This window comes from Lissotriton helveticus, chromosome 5_1 (genome assembly GCF_964261635.1).
Source record: "Lissotriton helveticus chromosome 5_1, aLisHel1.1, whole genome shotgun sequence".
In the NCBI taxonomy this organism is placed as follows: Eukaryota; Metazoa; Chordata; class Amphibia; order Caudata; family Salamandridae; genus Lissotriton; species Lissotriton helveticus.
Genome location: NC_136065.1, coordinates 3,021,078 through 3,039,952, shown reverse-complemented (window position 1 = coordinate 3,039,952; position 18,875 = coordinate 3,021,078). Strand labels below are relative to the sequence as shown.

General features: G+C 56.8%; 1 protein-coding gene across 1 annotated transcript in view; it reads right to left on the bottom strand.

The window, feature by feature from the left end:
* LOC144754045 (proteasome subunit beta type-9-like) overlaps nt 1-18,875 on the bottom strand; it is a 66,422-nt gene that overhangs the window by 16,654 nt on the left and 30,893 nt on the right. Inside the window, exon 3 of the mRNA XM_078641557.1 lies at nt 1,455-1,586. Within this exon, the coding sequence (XP_078497683.1) occupies nt 1,455-1,586 (132 nt within the window). The remainder of the gene's footprint in view (nt 1-1,454; nt 1,587-18,875) is intronic.

Genomic DNA, 18,875 nt, shown 5'->3' with positions numbered 1-18,875 from the left:
AGGGCTACTTGATCTAGTTTGGGGAACATCATTGATTTGTAATGGGTGGTCTTTCTTTGAGGTCTGCTAAGGGAATTTGTCTTATGTTTCTTGTTTATTGAAGAGCTTTTTGCAGCGCGTTTGGAGGTGTGGCGCTCTATTGATGTGGAACAGGATGAGGTGGTGCTCTGACCAATATATGGGGGATGCTTTTAAGAGTGTTTCTTCCTGGGCTATGATGCCATCCAGGGTTGAGTCTTTGTTGTGGGTGTGACGTCTGCAATGCTGGGAGAGGTTCTTATTGATTAGGATGTCATTTAAGGATTGGATTCAAGCATTGCTTTCGTCATTGAAGTGAAGGTTGAAATCCCCTAGGAAGATGTTTTGGTGGCCGAGAGTGAGCAGTGTGTTATCAAATCTGTTAGGTGTTCATCACAAGAGAGTATGTTACCTGGTGGGTGGTGTAGAAGGTGACAGTTTATAGTTGTATTGTCTTTCATCCTTATGGTGGTGTTGAGATATTCAAATGTGTTGTAGGGTAGGGAGTCTTTTTCTTCCACGTTGATGTCTTTCTTGTGTATAATGGCAATGCCTTCACCATGGCGCTACGTCCTGTCTTTCTTGATGAGTGAGAGTCCTGGTGGGACTGGTGTGTCCATTATCCGGTAAAAGTATTCATTGAGCCATGTTTCTGTGATGAATGCTACGTCTGCGTGGTTCAGGATGAATTCTGCTAGTTGAGTTGCATGCTTGGTTGCAGATCTGCAGTTGAGGAGCATACATTTGGTTTCACTGCAGGGCTTTGGATCTTGAGGTGAGGAGGTCATGGGGATATTAATCGGGAATGCTGGTGGCGTAGTCGATCTTGTTTGTGTGTGATTTCTCCATACACATGTGATAGCCTCTATCCTAGACAAAGGGATGGTACTAAGAGGTTCTAGTCACCTCGCTCAATGACATCGTGTTTTTTTTTCAATTGGGTCAATTGTTGTTCAATTGTTGCTTTGAGGCTTTGAAGTCCAGCTCTGTGGTTGTGTTTTGTATCGTCTTAGGAGCGTTCTGTTCTTGCATGTAGGAGAGGGGTGAGGGTGATGTGCAAGCTTTGGATATATGTTTTGGTTTGTTAAGATATTGTTGGGGCCCGGTATTACTTTGTAGCACTATTTCAGAGTTATGTGCCCATCACCAGTGTCAGATGAAATGATCTACCCCCTGTAAGGCTCCACCTCCCCCCTCAGTACCCAAATAAACAATCAAGCATTGCACACGCTGCCTAAAGGTGCCTCGATTTGAGGTAAGTACTACCAACTCTCTAACACTCACTCATTTATAATGTGAATAGTAGGGGTAGGCAGAGCGGAAGAGACCGGGCGGGAAGCCAAGTTAGAGAGACAAGACTAGGAAAAGACAAGAGAAATGGACAGAGAAAAAACTCATCAGCATGCTGGCACCCCCAATTCCCCCTAACCTCTCACCTGTGCAGCTCCAGGCTGTAGTTCACCATGTCCGCCACGGCCTGTGCATCGGCCGCAGACCCCGAGAGGGCGCAGTAAATACGCTCATGAAGGGGGGCCAGCTTATCAAACACTCGGTTCACCACTGAGTCGCTGAAAAGGTGGGGAGAGGGACGGAATTGATTTGTTAACACTTAAAGGTCTGCATGAACCTCACCCCAACACCTACCAGCATTGTGGTCTACAAAGGGCCTGAACTCTGGCTCGTAGGGTACCACTCACTCCAAAGTATAACTCGGATCTGACCTACGTGGCCACGTCACCCCAAGATACAAACGGAGATCCAACCTCTGTATCATCTATCCCTGCTCCAGCTCTCTGGCTGGTGGATCACCCCAAAATACAGTGATATTTGACTACTGGTACCCATCACCCCAAAAAAGAAACTGAGATCTGACCTCTGTGGTACCCCCATCCCTGCCCAGCTCTCAGGGTCCTGCATCACCCAAAGGAACAAACTGTGCATAGCCGTGGGGTGCATCATATATCCGAGATACACGGGCAGTAAGCAATGACCTCTAGATAGCGGTTATTGCTTACTACTACCCAGGATGAGAGTATATCCTGGACAAAGGATGGAAACTTAGGGGCATATTATCAAGAACGGCGTTAAAATTATCGCCAGTTTAGCGGTAGAAAACTGCTGCTAAAGCGGCGATAATAGGCTTGATAATATGCCCTGGAGAATTCCAATAGAAGCCCAGGGTCACACCAGAACATGGGCTTCTATGAGAATTCACAAGGGCATAATATCAAGCCTATTATCGCCGCTTTAGCAGCAGTTTTCTGCCTCTAAACCGGCGATAATTTTAACGCCGTTCTTGATAATATGCCCCTAAACTCTTCTAGCTTTGACAAAGGTGAATTCTTGTGTATATTATTAGCATATATGAAACAAATTCCTCAAATCCCTTTGTGAGTCAAGCAAAGACTGCATGATTGCTCAAAGTTTTTGAAACTGAGCAGCATTTATAGTTTGTTAGGGCCCAGCTGCTCGCCTGCTGGTGACCCATGAGGCCTCATACAGCTCAGTGAGTGGCTTCAGAGGGCCTGAGAGGAGGGTGCCTATCACAGCTCAGACAGTTTAGTTTAATAGTTTATTTTAATAGTTTATAAAGCGCTCACCTCGCCCTGGGGCATCGCGTCGCTATCCAGTAAAAACAACCTCCCTAAAGATGAAGAAACGAGAATACTCTAAGTTTAAAATAGATAAGCTTTCAACTGTTTTCTAAAACCGTTGTAGCTAGGTGTACTTGGGTGCCAGGTACGAGAAGGCTTTCCTTCCCGTCCTGACCAGTCGAATGCGCGGGGACTGTAGCAAATGCTGAGTTGCTGATCTCAGATGCCTACTAGGGGTATATTTCCGTATCTTGTTACGTAGGTACATTGGACCAGTCTCATTGACTGCTTTAAAGGTCAGACAACAGATCTTAAAGAATGACCTCTTTTTTACTGATAGCCAATGAAGTTTCCTTAACAGTGTGCTGAGGGGGAACCCGCTGGTTGATTGAGGATCATTCTGGTGGCAGTGTTCTGCACCACCTGTAGCTTGGCCCTAAGCGTCTCCCCGACTTTCGCCAATAGGGCATTCCCGTAGTCCAATTGTGAGGTGACCATTGCTTGGACTAGGGTTCCCCGATGGTGGAGCGGAATGTAAGGTAATATTTTCCTCACTAGTCGGAGGGCATAATAACATGAGCTTGTGATTGCCGAGACTTGGGCTTTTATATTTAAAGCTTGATCCAGCTTTAGTCCCAGACTTTTCACTGTCTCTTTGGGTGATGGAGCAGTCCCTAACTCTTGTGGCCACCAATCATTTGACCAGACTTCAGTAGCTGTACCTAGTAGCATCAATTCGGTCTTATCCAGATTCAACTGGAGATAATTTGCAGTCATCCAGTTCGCAATGGTAAGAATTCCTTTGGCAAAACGAATTTTGTCTAAAGCGGGATATGATCCAATATTAAAGATCAACTGCGTATCGTCTGCATAGGAGACGATACCAAAACCTAATTGCTCCACAATCCTAGCCCGGGCTCAAACAAGAGCCCTGTGGCACTCCTCTGTTTAGGTGATATTTTTTAGGTGAGTAGGGGCCCAGTACCACCGTTTGGAATCTCTCTGAGAGAAAGTTGTTAAGCCGCTTGAGTGCCATTCCGTTGATCCCTGCTTCCATGAATCTCTCTGACAGCCTACGGTGCGAGATGGTATCAAAGGCTGCGGAGAGATCCAATAGAACTAGGATTGCTGACCCTCCTGCATCGACAGTAAGTCTTAGCGAATCTGTTACCTCTAGAGTCGCCATCTCGGTACTGAACCCAGGTCTAAAACCTGACTGCGAGCGGTCCAAGAGCTGGTTTGCCTCGAGATAAGAACTTAGCTGCCGGTTAATAATCCCTTCAAGGATCTTACTGAGAAGAGGCAGGAGGGAAATAGGTCTGTAGTTTCCAAGGGAGGTTGGATCCGCCGAGGGTTTTTTTAAGTGGCTTCAGAGGGCTTCAGAGGGCTGGAGAGGAGGGTGTCTGTCGCAGCTCAGAGAGCGGCTTCAGAGGGCTGGAGAGGAGGGTGTCTGTCACAGCCCAGAGAGAGGCTTCAGAGGGCTGGAGAGGAGGGTGTCCGTCACAGCTCAGAGAGTGGCTTCAGAGGGCTGGAGAGGGGGGGGGGGTCTGTCACAGCTCAGAGAGTGGCGTCAGAGGGCTGGAGAGGAGGGTGCCTGTCACAGCTCAGAGAGCGGCTTCAGGGGGCTGGAGAGGAGGGTGTCTGTCACAGCTCAGAGAGCGGCTTCAGGGGGCTGGAGAGGAGGGTGTGTGTCACAGCTCAGAGAGTGGCTTCAGAGGGCTGGAGAGGAGGGTGTCTATCACAGCTCAGAGAGTGGCTTCAGAGGGCACGAGAGGAGGGTGTCTGTCACAGCTCAGAGAGTGGCTTCAGAGGGCTGGAGAGGAGGGTGCCTGTCACAGCTCAGAGAGTGGCTTCAGAGGGCAGGAGAGGAGGGTGTCTATCACAGCTCAGAGAGCGGCGTCAGAGGGCTGGAGAGGAGGGTGTCTGTCACAGCTCAGAGAGTGGCTTCCGGGGGCGCGAGAGGAGGGTGTCTGTCACAGCTCAGAGGGTGGCTTCAGAGGGCTGGAGAGGAGGGTGTCTGTCACAGCTCAGAGAGCGGCTTCAGAGGCCTGGAGAGGAGGGTGTCTGTCACAGCTCAGTGAGTGGCTTCAGAGGGCTGGAGAGGAGGGTGTCTGTCACAGCTCAGAGAGTGGCTTCAGGGGGCTGGAGAGGAGGGTGTCTGTCACAGCTCAGAGAGTGGCTTCAGAGGGCTGGAGAGGAGGGTGTCTGTCGCAGCTCAGAGAGCGGCTTCAGAGGGCTGGAGAGGAGGGTGTCTGTCACAGCTCAGAGAGTGGCTTCAGAGGGCTGGAGAGGAGGGTGTCTATGACAGCTCAGAGAGCGGCTTCAGAGGGCTGGAGAGGAGGGTGTCTGTCACAGCTCAGAGAGTGGCTTCAGGGGGCTGGAGAGGAGGGTGTCTGTCACAGCTCAGAGAGTGGCTTCAGAGGGCTGGGGAGGAGGGTGTCTGTCTCAGCTCAGAGAGTGGCTTCAGAGGGCTGGAGAGGAGGGTGACTGTCGCAGCTCAGAGAGTGGCTTCAGAGGCCTGGAGAGGAGGGTGTCTGTCACAGCTCAGTGAGTGGCTTCAGAGGGCTGGAGAGGAGGGTGTCTGTCACAGCTCAGAGAGTGGCTTCAGGGGGCTGGAGAGGAGGGTGTCTGTCACAGCTCAGAGAGTGGCTTCAGGGGGCTGGAGAGGAGGGTGTCTGTCACAGCTCAGAGAGTGGCTTCAGAGGGCTGGGGAGGAGGGTGTCTGTCTCAGCTCAGAGAGTGGCTTCAGAGGGCTGGAGAGGAGGGTGTCTGTCACAGCTCAGAGAGTAGCTTCAGAGGGCTGGAGAGGAGGGTGTCTGTCACAGCTCAGAGAGTGGCTTCAGAGGGCTGGAGAGGAGGGTGTCTGTCACAGCTCAGAGAGTGGCCTCAGGGGGCTGGAGAGAAGGGTGTCTGTCGCAGCTCAGAGAGTGGCTTCAGAGGGCTGGAGAGGAGGGTGTCTGTCACAGCTCAGAGAGTGGCCTCAGGGGGCTGGAGAGAAGGGTGTCTATCACAGCTCAGAGAGTGGCTTCAGAGGGCTGGAGAGGAGGGTGTCTGTCACAGCTCAGAGAGTGGCCTCAGGGGGCTGGAGAGGAGGGTGTCTGTCGCAGCTCAGAGAGTGGCTTCAGAGGGCTGGAGAGGAGGGTGACTGTCGCAGCTCAGAGAGCGGCTTCAGAGGGCTGGAGAGGAGGGTGTCTGTCACAGCTCAGAGAGTGGCCTCAGGGGGCTGGAGAGGAGGGTGTCTGTCACAGCTCAGAGAGCGGCTTCAGAGGGCTGGAGAGGAGGGTGTCTATCACAGCCCAGAGAGCGGCTTCAGGGGGCTGGAGAGGAGGGTGTCTGTCACAGCTCAGAGAGTGGCTTCAGGGGGCAGGAGAGGAGGGTGCCTGTCACAGCTCAGAGAGCGGCTTCAGGGGGCTGGAGAGGAGGGTGCCTGTCACAGCTCAGAGAGTGGCTTCAGAGGGCTGGAGAGGAGGGTGTCTGTCACAGCTCAGAGAGTGGCTTCAGGGGGCTGGAGAGGAGGGTGTCTGTCACAGCTCAGAGAGTGGCTTCAGAGAGCTTGAGAGGAGGGTGCCTGTCACAGCTCAGAGAGGGGCTTCAGGGGGCTGGAGAGGAGGGTGTCTGTCACAGCTCAGAGAGTGGCCTCAGAGGGCTGGAGAGGAGGGTGTCTGTCACAGCTCAGAGAGTGGCTTCAGAGGGCAGGAGAGGAGTGTGTCTCTCACAGCTCAGAGAGTGGCTTCAGGGGGCTGGAGAGGAGGGTGTCTGTCACAGCTCAGAGAGAGGATTCAGGGGGCTGGAGAGGAGGGTGTCTGTCACAGCTCAGAGAGCGGCTTCAGGGGGCTGGAGAGGAGGGTGTCTGTCGCAGCTCAGAGAGTGGCTTCAGAGGGCTGGAGAGGAGGGTGTCTGTCACAGCTCAGAGAGTGGCCTCAGAGGGCTGGAGAGGAGGGTGTCTGTCACAGCTCAGAGAGTGGCTTCAGAGGGCCTGAGAGGAGGGTGTCTATCACAGCTCAGAGAGCGGCGTCAGAGGGCTGGAGAGGAGGGTGTCTGTCACAGCTCAGAGAGTGGCCTCAGAGGGCTGGAGAGGAGGGTGTCTGTCACAGCTCAGAGAGTGGCTTCAGAGGGCAGGAGAGGAGTGTGTCTCTCACAGCTCAGAGAGTGGCTTCAGGGGGCTGGAGAGGAGGGTGTCTGTCACAGCTCAGAGAGAGGATTCAGGGGGCTGGAGAGGAGGGTGTCTGTCACAGCTCAGAGAGCGGCTTCAGGGGGCTGGAGAGGAGGGTGTCTGTCGCAGCTCAGAGAGTGGCTTCAGAGGGCTGGAGAGGAGGGTGTCTGTCACAGCTCAGAGAGTGGCTTCAGAGGGCCTGAGAGGAGGGTGTCTGTCACAGCTCAGAGAGAGGATTCAGGGGGCTGGAGAGGAGGGTGTCTGTCACAGCTCAGAGAGTGGCATCAGAGGCCTAGAGAGGAGGGTGTCTGTCACAGCTCAGAGAGCGGCTTCAGAGGGCTGGAGAGGAGGGTGTCTGTCACAGCTCAGAGAGTGGCTTCAGAAAGCTGGAGAGGAGGGTGTCTGTCACAGCTCAGAGAGTGGCTTCAGAGGGCTGGAGAGGAGGGTGTCTGTCACAGCTCAGAGAGTGGCTTCAGAGGGCCTGAGAGGAGGGTGTCTATCACAGCTCAGAGAGCGGCTTCAGAGGGCTGGAGAGGAGGGTGTCTGTCACAGCTCAGAGAGTGGCTTCAGAGGGCTGGAGAGGAGGGTGTCTGTCACAGCTCAGAGAGTGGCTTCAGGGGGCTGGAGAGGAGGGTGTCTGTCACAGCTCAGAGAGTGGCTTCAGAGGGCTGGAGAGGAGGGTGTCTGTCTCAGCTCAGAGAGTGGCTTCAGAGGGCTGGAGAGGAGGGTGACTGTCGCAGCTCAGAGAGTGGCTTCAGAGGCCTGGAGAGGAGGGTGTCTGTCACAGCTCAGTGAGTGGCTTCAGAGGGCTGGAGAGGAGGGTGTCTGTCACAGCTCAGAGAGTGGCTTCAGGGGGCTGGAGAGGAGGGTGTCTGTCACAGCTCAGAGAGTGGCTTCAGGGGGCTGGAGAGGAGGGTGTCTGTCACAGCTCAGAGAGTGGCTTCAGAGGGCTGGGGAGGAGGGTGTCTGTCTCAGCTCAGAGAGTGGCTTCAGAGGGCTGGAGAGGAGGGTGTCTGTCACAGCTCAGAGAGTAGCTTCAGAGGGCTGGAGAGGAGGGTGTCTGTCACAGCTCAGAGAGTGGCTTCAGAGGGCTGGAGAGGAGGGTGTCTGTCACAGCTCAGAGAGTGGCCTCAGGGGGCTGGAGAGAAGGGTGTCTGTCGCAGCTCAGAGAGTGGCTTCAGAGGGCTGGAGAGGAGGGTGTCTGTCACAGCTCAGAGAGTGGCCTCAGGGGGCTGGAGAGAAGGGTGTCTATCACAGCTCAGAGAGTGGCTTCAGAGGGCTGGAGAGGAGGGTGTCTGTCACAGCTCAGAGAGTGGCCTCAGGGGGCTGGAGAGGAGGGTGTCTGTCGCAGCTCAGAGAGTGGCTTCAGAGGGCTGGAGAGGAGGGTGACTGTCGCAGCTCAGAGAGCGGCTTCAGAGGGCTGGAGAGGAGGGTGTCTGTCACAGCTCAGAGAGTGGCCTCAGGGGGCTGGAGAGGAGGGTGTCTGTCACAGCTCAGAGAGCGGCTTCAGAGGGCTGGAGAGGAGGGTGTCTATCACAGCCCAGAGAGCGGCTTCAGGGGGCTGGAGAGGAGGGTGTCTGTCACAGCTCAGAGAGTGGCTTCAGGGGGCAGGAGAGGAGGGTGCCTGTCACAGCTCAGAGAGCGGCTTCAGGGGGCTGGAGAGGAGGGTGCCTGTCACAGCTCAGAGAGTGGCTTCAGAGGGCTGGAGAGGAGGGTGTCTGTCACAGCTCAGAGAGTGGCTTCAGGGGGCTGGAGAGGAGGGTGTCTGTCACAGCTCAGAGAGTGGCTTCAGAGAGCTTGAGAGGAGGGTGCCTGTCACAGCTCAGAGAGGGGCTTCAGGGGGCTGGAGAGGAGGGTGTCTGTCACAGCTCAGAGAGTGGCCTCAGAGGGCTGGAGAGGAGGGTGTCTGTCACAGCTCAGAGAGTGGCTTCAGAGGGCAGGAGAGGAGTGTGTCTCTCACAGCTCAGAGAGTGGCTTCAGGGGGCTGGAGAGGAGGGTGTCTGTCACAGCTCAGAGAGAGGATTCAGGGGGCTGGAGAGGAGGGTGTCTGTCACAGCTCAGAGAGCGGCTTCAGGGGGCTGGAGAGGAGGGTGTCTGTCGCAGCTCAGAGAGTGGCTTCAGAGGGCTGGAGAGGAGGGTGTCTGTCACAGCTCAGAGAGTGGCCTCAGAGGGCTGGAGAGGAGGGTGTCTGTCACAGCTCAGAGAGTGGCTTCAGAGGGCCTGAGAGGAGGGTGTCTATCACAGCTCAGAGAGCGGCGTCAGAGGGCTGGAGAGGAGGGTGTCTGTCACAGCTCAGAGAGTGGCCTCAGAGGGCTGGAGAGGAGGGTGTCTGTCACAGCTCAGAGAGTGGCTTCAGAGGGCAGGAGAGGAGTGTGTCTCTCACAGCTCAGAGAGTGGCTTCAGGGGGCTGGAGAGGAGGGTGTCTGTCACAGCTCAGAGAGAGGATTCAGGGGGCTGGAGAGGAGGGTGTCTGTCACAGCTCAGAGAGCGGCTTCAGGGGGCTGGAGAGGAGGGTGTCTGTCGCAGCTCAGAGAGTGGCTTCAGAGGGCTGGAGAGGAGGGTGTCTGTCACAGCTCAGAGAGTGGCTTCAGAGGGCCTGAGAGGAGGGTGTCTGTCACAGCTCAGAGAGAGGATTCAGGGGGCTGGAGAGGAGGGTGTCTGTCACAGCTCAGAGAGTGGCATCAGAGGCCTAGAGAGGAGGGTGTCTGTCACAGCTCAGAGAGCGGCTTCAGAGGGCTGGAGAGGAGGGTGTCTGTCACAGCTCAGAGAGTGGCTTCAGAAAGCTGGAGAGGAGGGTGTCTGTCACAGCTCAGAGAGTGGCTTCAGAGGGCTGGAGAGGAGGGTGTCTGTCACAGCTCAGAGAGTGGCTTCAGAGGGCCTGAGAGGAGGGTGTCTATCACAGCTCAGAGAGCGGCTTCAGAGGGCTGGAGAGGAGGGTGTCTGTCACAGCTCAGAGAGTGGCTTCAGAGGGCTGGAGAGGAGGGTGTCTGTCACAGCTCAGAGAGTGGCTTCAGGGGGCTGGAGAGGAGGGTGTCTGTCACAGCTCAGAGAGTGGCTTCAGAGGGCTGGAGAGGAGGGTGTCTGTCACAGCTCAGAGAGTGGCTTCAGAGGGCTGGAGAGGAGGGTGTCTGTCACAGCTCAGAGAGCGGCTTCAGGTGGCTGGAGAGGAGGGTGTCTGTCACAGCTCAGAGAGTGGCTTCAGAGAGCTGGAGAGGAGGGTGTCTCACGGCTCAGAGAGGGGCTTCAGAGGGCTGGAGAGGGGGTGTCTCTCACAGCTCAGAGAGTGGCTTCAGAGGGCTTGAGAGGAGGGTGCCTGTCACAGCTCAGAGAGTGGCTTCAGAGGGCTGGAGAGGAGGGTGTCTGTCACAGCTCAGAGAGTGGCTTTAGGGGGCTGGAGAGGAGGGTGTCTGTCACAGCTCGGAGAGTGGCTTCAGAGGGCTGGAGAGGAGGGTGTCTATCACAGCTCAGAGAGCGGCTTCAGAGGGCTGGAGAGGAGGGTGTCTGTCACAGCCCAGAGAGAGGATTCAGGGGGCTGGAGAGGAGGGTGTCTATCACAGCTCAGAGAGGGGCTTCAGAGGGCTGGAGAGGAGGGTGTCTGTCACACCTCAGAGAGTGGCTTCAGGGGGCTGGAGAGGAGGGTGTCTGTCACAGCTCAGAGAGTGGCTTCAGAGGGCTGGAGAGGACGGTGTCTCTCACAGCTCAGAGAGTGGCTTCAGAGGGCACGAGAGGAGGGTGTCTGTCACAGCTCAGAGAGTGGCTTCAGGGGGCTGGAGAGGAGGGTGTCTGTCACAGCTCAGAGAGTGGCTTCAGGGGGCTGGAGAGGAGGGTGTCTGTCACAGGTCAGAGAGTGGCTTCAGAAGGCTGGAGAGGAGGGTGTCTATCACAGCTCAGAGAGTGGCTTCAGAGGGCTGGAGAGGAGGGTGTCTGTCACAGCTCAGAGAGAGGCTTCAGAGGGCTGGAGAGGAGGGTGTCTATCACAGCTCAGAGAGCGGCTTCAGGGGGCTGGAGAGGAGGGTGTCTGTCACAGCTCAGAGAGTGGCTTCAGAGGGCTTGAGAGGAGGGTGCCTGTCACAGCTCAGAGAGTGGCTTCAGGGGGCTGGAGAGGAGGGTGTCTGTCACAGCTCAGAGAGTGGCTTCAGGGGGCTGGAGAGGAGGGTGTCTGTCACAGCTCAGAGAGTGGCTTCAGAGGGCTGGGGAGGAGGGTGTCTGTCTCAGCTCAGAGAGTGGCTTCAGAGGGCTGGAGAGGAGGGTGTCTGTCACAGCTCAGAGAGTAGCTTCAGAGGGCTGGAGAGGAGGGTGTCTGTCACAGCTCAGAGAGTGGCTTCAGAGGGCTGGAGAGGAGGGTGTCTGTCACAGCTCAGAGAGTGGCTTCAGAGGGCGCGAGAGGAGGGTGTCTGTCACAGCTCAGAGAGTGGCTTCAGGGGGCTGGAGAGGAGGGTGTCTGTCACAGCTCAGAGAGTGGCTTCAGGGGGCTGGAGAGGAGGGTGTCTGTCACAGCTCAGAGAGTGGCTTCAGAGGGCTTGAGAGGAGGGTGCCTGTCACAGCTCAGAGAGTGGCTTCAGGGGGCTGGAGAGGAGGGTGTCTGTCACAGCTCAGAGAGTGGCTTCAGGGGGCTGGAGAGGAGGGTGTCTGTCACAGCTCAGAGAGTGGCTTCAGAGGGCTGGAGAGGAGTGTGTCTCTCACAGCTCAGAGAGTGGCTTCAGAGGGCTGGAGAGGAGGGTGTCTGTCACAGCTCAGAGAGTGGCTTCAGAGGGCTTGAGAGGAGGGTGCCTGTCACAGCTCAGAGAGTGGCTTCAGGGGGCTGGAGAGGAGGGTGTCTGTCACAGCTCAGAGAGTGGCTTCAGGGGGCTGGAGAGGAGGGTGTCTGTCACAGCTCAGAGAGTGGCTTCAGAGGGCTGGAGAGGAGTGTGTCTCTCACAGCTCAGAGAGTGGCTTCAGAGGGCTGGAGAGGAGGGTGTCTGTCACAGCTCAGAGAGTGGCTTCAGAGGGCTGGAGAGGAGGGTGTCTCTCACAGCTCAGAGAGTGGCCTCAGAGGGCTGGAGAGGAGGGTGTCTGTCGCAGCTCAGAAAGTGGCTTCAGAGGGCTGGAGAGGAGGGTGTCTGTCACAGCTCAGAGAGTGGCTTCAGGGGGCTGGAGAGGAGGGTGTCTGTCACAGCTCAGAGAGTGGCTTCAGAGAGCTGGAGAGGAGGGTGTCTGTCACAGCTCAGAGAGAGGCTTCAGGGGGCTGGAGAGAAGGGTGTCTGTCACAGCTCAGAGAGTGGCTTCAGGGGGCTGGAGAGGAGGGTGTCTGTCACAGCTCAGAGAGTGGCTTCAGAGGGCTGGAGAGGAGGGTGTCTATCACAGCTCAGAGAGTGGCTTCAGAGGGCTGGAGAGGAGGGTGTCTGTCACAGCTCAGAGAGTCGCTTCAGAGGGCTGGAGAGGAGGGTGTCTATCACAGCTCAGAGAGTGGCTTCAGAGGGCCTGAGAGGAGGGTGTCTATCACAGCTCAGAGAGCGGCTTCAGAGGGCTGGAGAGGAGGGTGCCTGTCACAGCTCAGAGAGTGGCTTCAGAGAGCTGGAGAGGAGGGTGTCTGTCACAGCTCAGAGAGTGGCTTCAGAGGGCTGGAGAGGAGTGTTGGAAATGGGATCCCCGGCTGGCCAGGGCTTTCGCCAAAGTCAGTCAGAGACCACCACACCCAAGTCAGGGCAAGGGAGTTACACGCCAAGATAACCCCTACTCACCCTCTAGGTAACGTGGCGCGAGCAGCAAGGCTAAACTTGGAGGCGATGTAGGCTAAGTATTTGCGCACGCACCCCAGCAACAACAACCAAAGGCCCACCACAAAGGAAACTCCACACAAGGTTATATAAAAATAGCCTGTGTATTACACCAAAACACATTAGATAAAACACACTTTACAATGTGCCAGAGGCACGGGCAGAATTTACAAGGGATTATTTACAAGACAGGGCCACCTGGACCACTGTCAGGAATCAGCACGTTTAGAAGTAACAATACAATACTTGTAGGCCTAGAACTTAGAACATAGCCTATCAGACAGTACCTTCCGTCCTGGTTGCACGGGATAATGCGAGTGACCTCCTTAGTAAGCTTGAGCGGGCGACCCAGCGAAGCGGCGCGGCTCAGGGGAGAGCGGCGCTGCTCGAGGCTTGGACGGGCTGCCGGCACGGTACAAGCGTTTCTCTGGGGCGTCCAATGTGTGCGGCTCAGAAGAGGAGGGGGAGGCAGGATGCGGGCGACCCAGCGAAGCGGCGCGGCTCAGGGGAGAGCGGCGCTGCTCGAGGCTTGGACGGGCTGCCGGCACGAGCTGCCGAAGGGAACGAGCGAGGCACACTTCAGCGAGGCCCCAGGGGCCCAGGGAGATCAGACAAGTCCCATCAATTTGGCAGGGAAGGCACCATAGAGTCCACTGGTCCTGGGACTCTGGTCAGGGGGCAAGCTTAGTATCAAGCCCTTGGGATCACTTATAACAGAAGATCACTGTAACACAAAAATAGGACATAGCACACAACCAGTACCCACTGGTAACTGGTAAGTCCCCCCTACGCAATCCTAACCACCCTAGGAACAGGTCACGCAGGGAACCAGGACCTTACTAGCACCACCTGCACTAGCAAGAACAACCACCTCAGTATCACAATACAAGTAGGGGCATAGACCTGGGGACAAAACACATGATGCAGAACCTACATTCAGCGGTGTAAGGAACACATGACGCATCAACACACGTTCAGCGGTGTAGGGAACAGGGCACATAATGTATCAACAACACATTCAGAGGTGCAGAACACAGGGTGCGCAAAACATACTACACATTGTACATTTCCTAACACCCAAAAGCAATAGGACATAGGTCACAACAGCATCTAAACCTTTAGCGTAGAACTCACAAAGTCCAGGTTGCGCCACTGCGCCAAGACCTAAACGTAGCAGCTGCCCACAAAGTGCTGGGCAGCTGAGGGACAGAACAGGGGGCCTAAACGCTGCAGCTGGCACTAAATGCTGCGCAGCTGGGGAAAGGCCAGGGATGAAGGAGTGCGCCTCACTCCTAAAGTCCACAGTGTATGTCCCTAGGGAAAGAAATACCTACACGGTGCAGCTGCCCACTAATTGCTGTGCAGCTGGGGAACAAATCTGCGACAGGGGCCCTCACTGGCCCCTCAGGAAGCAAAACTGTGCAAACGGGGAGCCTTCTAGGCTCTAGAACATACATAGGCGCATTTTGGAGCCCACTAGGCCTTCAAATTAAGCAATGCCCCTGAGCCTCTCTGGGCTCGAGCAAATGTGGGGCCAATGTTGGAGTCCCCCCTCCGGGGACTCAAAATCAATGAACTGCCCTCAAGAGCCTCTGTGGCTCTTCAAACAACTGTGGCGCCTTCTTGAGCCTCTCTGGGCTCTATCAAAGAATGCGGGGACCGAACCTCGCAGGCTCGCCGGGGCAAAGGTAGGCGGAGTCCCTCTCGGGGACTCGATATCACGGGGGGCCCCCACGAGCCTCCAAAACACTCTGTAGGCACTCACCGGTCTCGCGGCGGCTGGGGGGAAGGAGAGCTCCCGCTCCTCGGGGCTCTCCTGTGCTGCGGTCTGGACTGCTTGGCCGGGGCTCCCTCCATTACATGGGAGCCCCGCAACACCGGCGCTGCACTTGGCTGGCTGCCCCGGGCTCTCCTCACCTCACAGGAGCCCCGGGCGGCCATCGCTCCGCCTCAATCCTCTTCCGGTCGGCGGCAGCCAATCCCAGCGCGGCGGCGGGCGGGACTTCCTCCGGCAAACCGGAAGTCCCGCCTACAGTCAGGCGCGATGCCGCCTGACTTCCTGGTTTTGCCCGCGGCTGCGGCGGTGATTTCTCGGGGCCATAGCGAGGGGTGGGCACCCTCGAAATACACCGTAAATAGCGGGGTGGCACCCGCTAGGGCTCTGATATGCGGGGTGGCACCCGTGAAATAATTAAATAACCGGGGCAAAAGTCAAAATAAAGCGCTCCGAGCGCTAAGGAACAACACAGCGCTTTCAAGCGCTATAAGGCAAATAAAGCGCTCGCCCAGCGCTAGGCACACAGAATAAAGCTCTCATGCACCAGGGGTCAAAGGAGAGCGCTCCCAAGCGCTAGGAAGGAAAATATAGCGCTCCCAGCGCTATGAAGGCACAAAAAGCCACAAAGTCCTTCAGGAGGTGTCATCAGAAGTCCAGGGGCTGGGCAGGGCTCAGGGAGGCAAGCCATCCCTGAGCCCAAGCAGCAGCACGCCCCTGGCAAGATTCAAGCAGCAAACAAGAACATTTTCATGGGGTCACAGCCCCTCTTTTATACACCTTTTCCCTTTGTCTTTAGGTGCAGGGGGCAGAACCAGTCGCAGCTGGTTCTGGAGCACTCTTGATGGCCCAACCACCCATTCTATTCACTGGCAGGGCTTGGGTCATCAGTCACACCACAGGGGGGCGGAGCCAGCATTGTGTGGGGAAAACCCAGCCCATCCAGGACACAGGTACACTCCTCCCACACATCACTCATGCTAATCTCCCACTCACCACCGGGGCAGACCCACACAGACTTCCTGGAGCCTGGCATCCCAGCCAGCTCCAGCCAATCACACGCCAGCACCCTCACAGCACACGTACAGCCATGTCTAGAAATGGCGCTTCCCTACTAGACACATACATGCTGCATACACCATCTCGCAGCATTCACTCCCCCGAGTTCACACATACCAAACTTGACCATGCACACCTCACGCACCAGGAACTACCAGGGACACAGACATTCCCCATGCATTCCTATGGGAGGGCAGGCCAATCTCACACACGCACTCAGGGAGAGCACGCACTTTACACTGCGCCACAGTGTCAAAGTGCGCAAAGACCAGAAATCACTATAATTTCAAGGCAAAAAGTTCAGGGGTGACCCTGCCAGAAGGCCCAAGTCCAACACGGAGGGTGTCTGTCACAGCTCAGAGAGTGGCTTCAGGGGGCTGGAGAGGAGGGTGTCTATCACAGCTCAGAGAGTGGCTTCAGAGGGCTGGAGAGGAGGGTGTCTATCACAGCTCAGAGAGTGGCTTCAGAGGGCTGGAGAGGAGGGTGTCTGTCACAGCTCAGAGAGTGGCTTCAGAGGGCTGGAGAGGAGTGTGTCTGTCACAGCTCAGAGAGTGGCTTCAGAGGGCTGGAGAGAAGGGTGTCTGTCACAGCTCAGAGAGTGGCTTCAGGGGGCTGGGGAGGAGGGTGTCTGTCACAGCTCAGAGAGTGGCTTCAGAGGGCTGGAGAGGAGGGTGTCTATCACAGCTCAGAGAGTGGCTTCAGAGGGCTGGAGAGGAGGGTGTCTGTCACAGCCCAGAGAGTGGCTTCAGGGGGCTGGAGAGGAGGGTGTCTATCACAGCTCAGAGAGTGGCTTCAGAGGGCTGGAGAGGAGGGTGTCTGTCACAGCTCAGAGAGAGGCTTCAGAGGGCTGGAGAGGAGGGTGTCTATCACAGCTCAGAGAGCGGCTTCAGGGGGCTGGAGAGGAGGGTGTCTGTCACAGCTCAGAGAGTGGCTTCAGAGGGCTTGAGAGGAGGGTGCCTGTCACAGCTCAGAGAGTGGCTTCAGGGGGCTGGAGAGGAGGGTGTCTGTCACAGCTCAGAGAGTGGCTTCAGGGGGCTGGAGAGGAGGGTGTCTGTCACAGCTCAGAGAGTGGCTTCAGAGGGCTGGAGAGGAGTGTGTCTCTCACAGCTCAGAGAGTGGCTTCAGAGGGCTGGAGAGGAGGGTGTCTGTCACAGGTCAGAGAGTGGCTTCAGAGGGCTGGAGAGGAGGGTGTCTCTCACAGCTCAGAGAGTGGCCTCAGAGGGCTGGAGAGGAGGGTGTCTGTCACAGCTCAGAGAGTGGCTTCAGAGGGCTGGAGAGGACGGTGTCTCTCACAGCTCAGAGAGTGGCTTCAGAGGGCGCGAGAGGAGGGTGTCTGTCACAGCTCAGAGAGTGGCTTCAGGGGGCTGGAGAGGAGGGTGTCTGTCACAGCTCAGAGAGTGGCTTCAGGGGGCTGGAGAGGAGGGTGTCTGTCACAGGTCAGAGAGTGGCTTCAGAAGGCTGGAGAGGAGGGTGTCTATCACAGCTCAGAGAGTGGCTTCAGAGGGCTGGAGAGGAGGGTGTCTGTCACAGCTCAGAGAGAGGCTTCAGAGGGCTGGAGAGGAGGGTGTCTATCACAGCTCAGAGAGCGGCTTCAGGGGGCTGGATAGGAGGGTGTCTGTCACAGCTCAGAGAGTGACTTCAGAGGGCTTGAGAGGAGGGTGCCTGTCACAGCTCAGAGAGTGGCTTCAGGGGGCTGGAGAGGAGGGTGTCTGTCACAGCTCAGAGAGTGGCTTCAGGGGGCTGGAGAGGAGGGTGTCTGTCACAGCTCAGAGAGTGGCTTCAGAGGGCTGGGGAGGAGGGTGTCTGTCTCAGCTCAGAGAGTGGCTTCAGAGGGCTGGAGAGGAGGGTGTCTGTCACAGCTCAGAGAGTAGCTTCAGAGGGCTGGAGAGGAGGGTGTCTGTCACAGCTCAGAGAGTGGCTTCAGAGGGCTGGAGAGGAGGGTGTCTGTCACAGCTCAGAGAGTGGCTTCAGAGGGCGCGAGAGGAGGGTGTCTGTCACAGCTCAGAGAGTGGCTTCAGGGGGCTGGAGAGGAGGGTGTCTGTCACAGCTCAGAGAGTGGCTTCAGGGGGCTGGAGAGGAGGGTGTCTGTCACAGCTCAGAGAGTGGCTTCAGAGGGCTTGAGAGGAGGGTGCCTGTCACAGCTCAGAGAGTGGCTTCAGGGGGCTGGAGAGGAGGGTGTCTGTCACAGCTCAGAGAGTGGCTTCAGGGGGCTGGAGAGGAGGGTGTCTGTCACAGCTCAGAGAGTGGCTTCAGAGGGCTGGAGAGGAGTGTGTCTCTCACAGCTCAGAGAGTGGCTTCAGAGGGCTGGAGAGGAGGGTGTCTGTCACAGCTCAGAGAGTGGCTTCAGAGGGCTTGAGAGGAGGGTGCCTGTCACAGCTCAGAGAGTGGCTTCAGGGGGCTGGAGAGGAGGGTGTCTGTCACAGCTCAGAGAGTGGCTTCAGGGGGCTGGAGAGGAGGGTGTCTGTCACAGCTCAGAGAGTGGCTTCAGAGGGCTGGAGAGGAGTGTGTCTCTCACAGCTCAGAGAGTGGCTTCAGAGGGCTGGAGAGGAGGGTGTCTGTCACAGCTCAGAGAGTGGCTTCAGAGGGCTTGAGAGGAGGGTGCCTGTCACAGCTCAGAGAGTGGCTTCAGGGGGCTGGAGAGGAGGGTGTCTGTCACAGCTCAGAGAGTGGCTTCAGGGGGCTGGAGAGGAGGGTGTCTGTCACAGCTCAGAGAGTGGCTTCAGAGGGCTGGAGAGGAGTGTGTCTCTCACAGCTCAGAGAGTGGCTTCAGAGGGCTGGAGAGGAGGGTGTCTGTCACAGCTCAGAGAGTGGCTTCAGAGGGCTGGAGAGGAGGGTGTCTCTCATAGCTCAGAGAGTGGCCTCAGAGGGCTGGAGAGGAGGGTGTCTGTCGCAGCTCAGAAAGTGGCTTCAGAGGGCTGGAGAGGAGGGTGTCTGTCACAGCTCAGAGAGTGGCTTCAGGGGGCTGGAGAGGAGGGTGTCTGTCACAGCTCAGAGAGTGGCTTCAGAGAGCTGGAGAGGAGGGTGTCTGTCACAGCTCAGAGAGAGGCTTCAGGGGGCTGGAGAGAAGGGTGTCTGTCACAGCTCAGAGAGTGGCTTCAGGGGGCTGGAGAGGAGGGTGTCTGTCACAGCTCAGAGAGTGGCTTCAGAGGGCTGGAGAGGAGGGTGTCTATCACAGCTCAGAGAGTGGCTTCAGAGGGCTGGAGAGGAGGGTGTCTGTCACAGCTCAGAGAGTCGCTTCAGAGGGCTGGAGAGGAGGGTGTCTATCACAGCTCAGAGAGTGGCTTCAGAGGGCCTGAGAGGAGGGTGTCTATCACAGCTCAGAGAGCGGCTTCAGAGGGCTGGAGAGGAGGGTGCCTGTCACAGCTCAGAGAGTGGCTTCAGAGAGTTGGAGAGGAGGGTGTCTGTCACAGCTCAGAGAGTGGCTTCAGAGGGCTGGAGAGGAGTGTTGGAAATGGGATCCCCGGCTGGCCAGGGCTTTCGCCAAAGTCAGTCAGAGACCACCACACCCAAGTCAGGGCAAG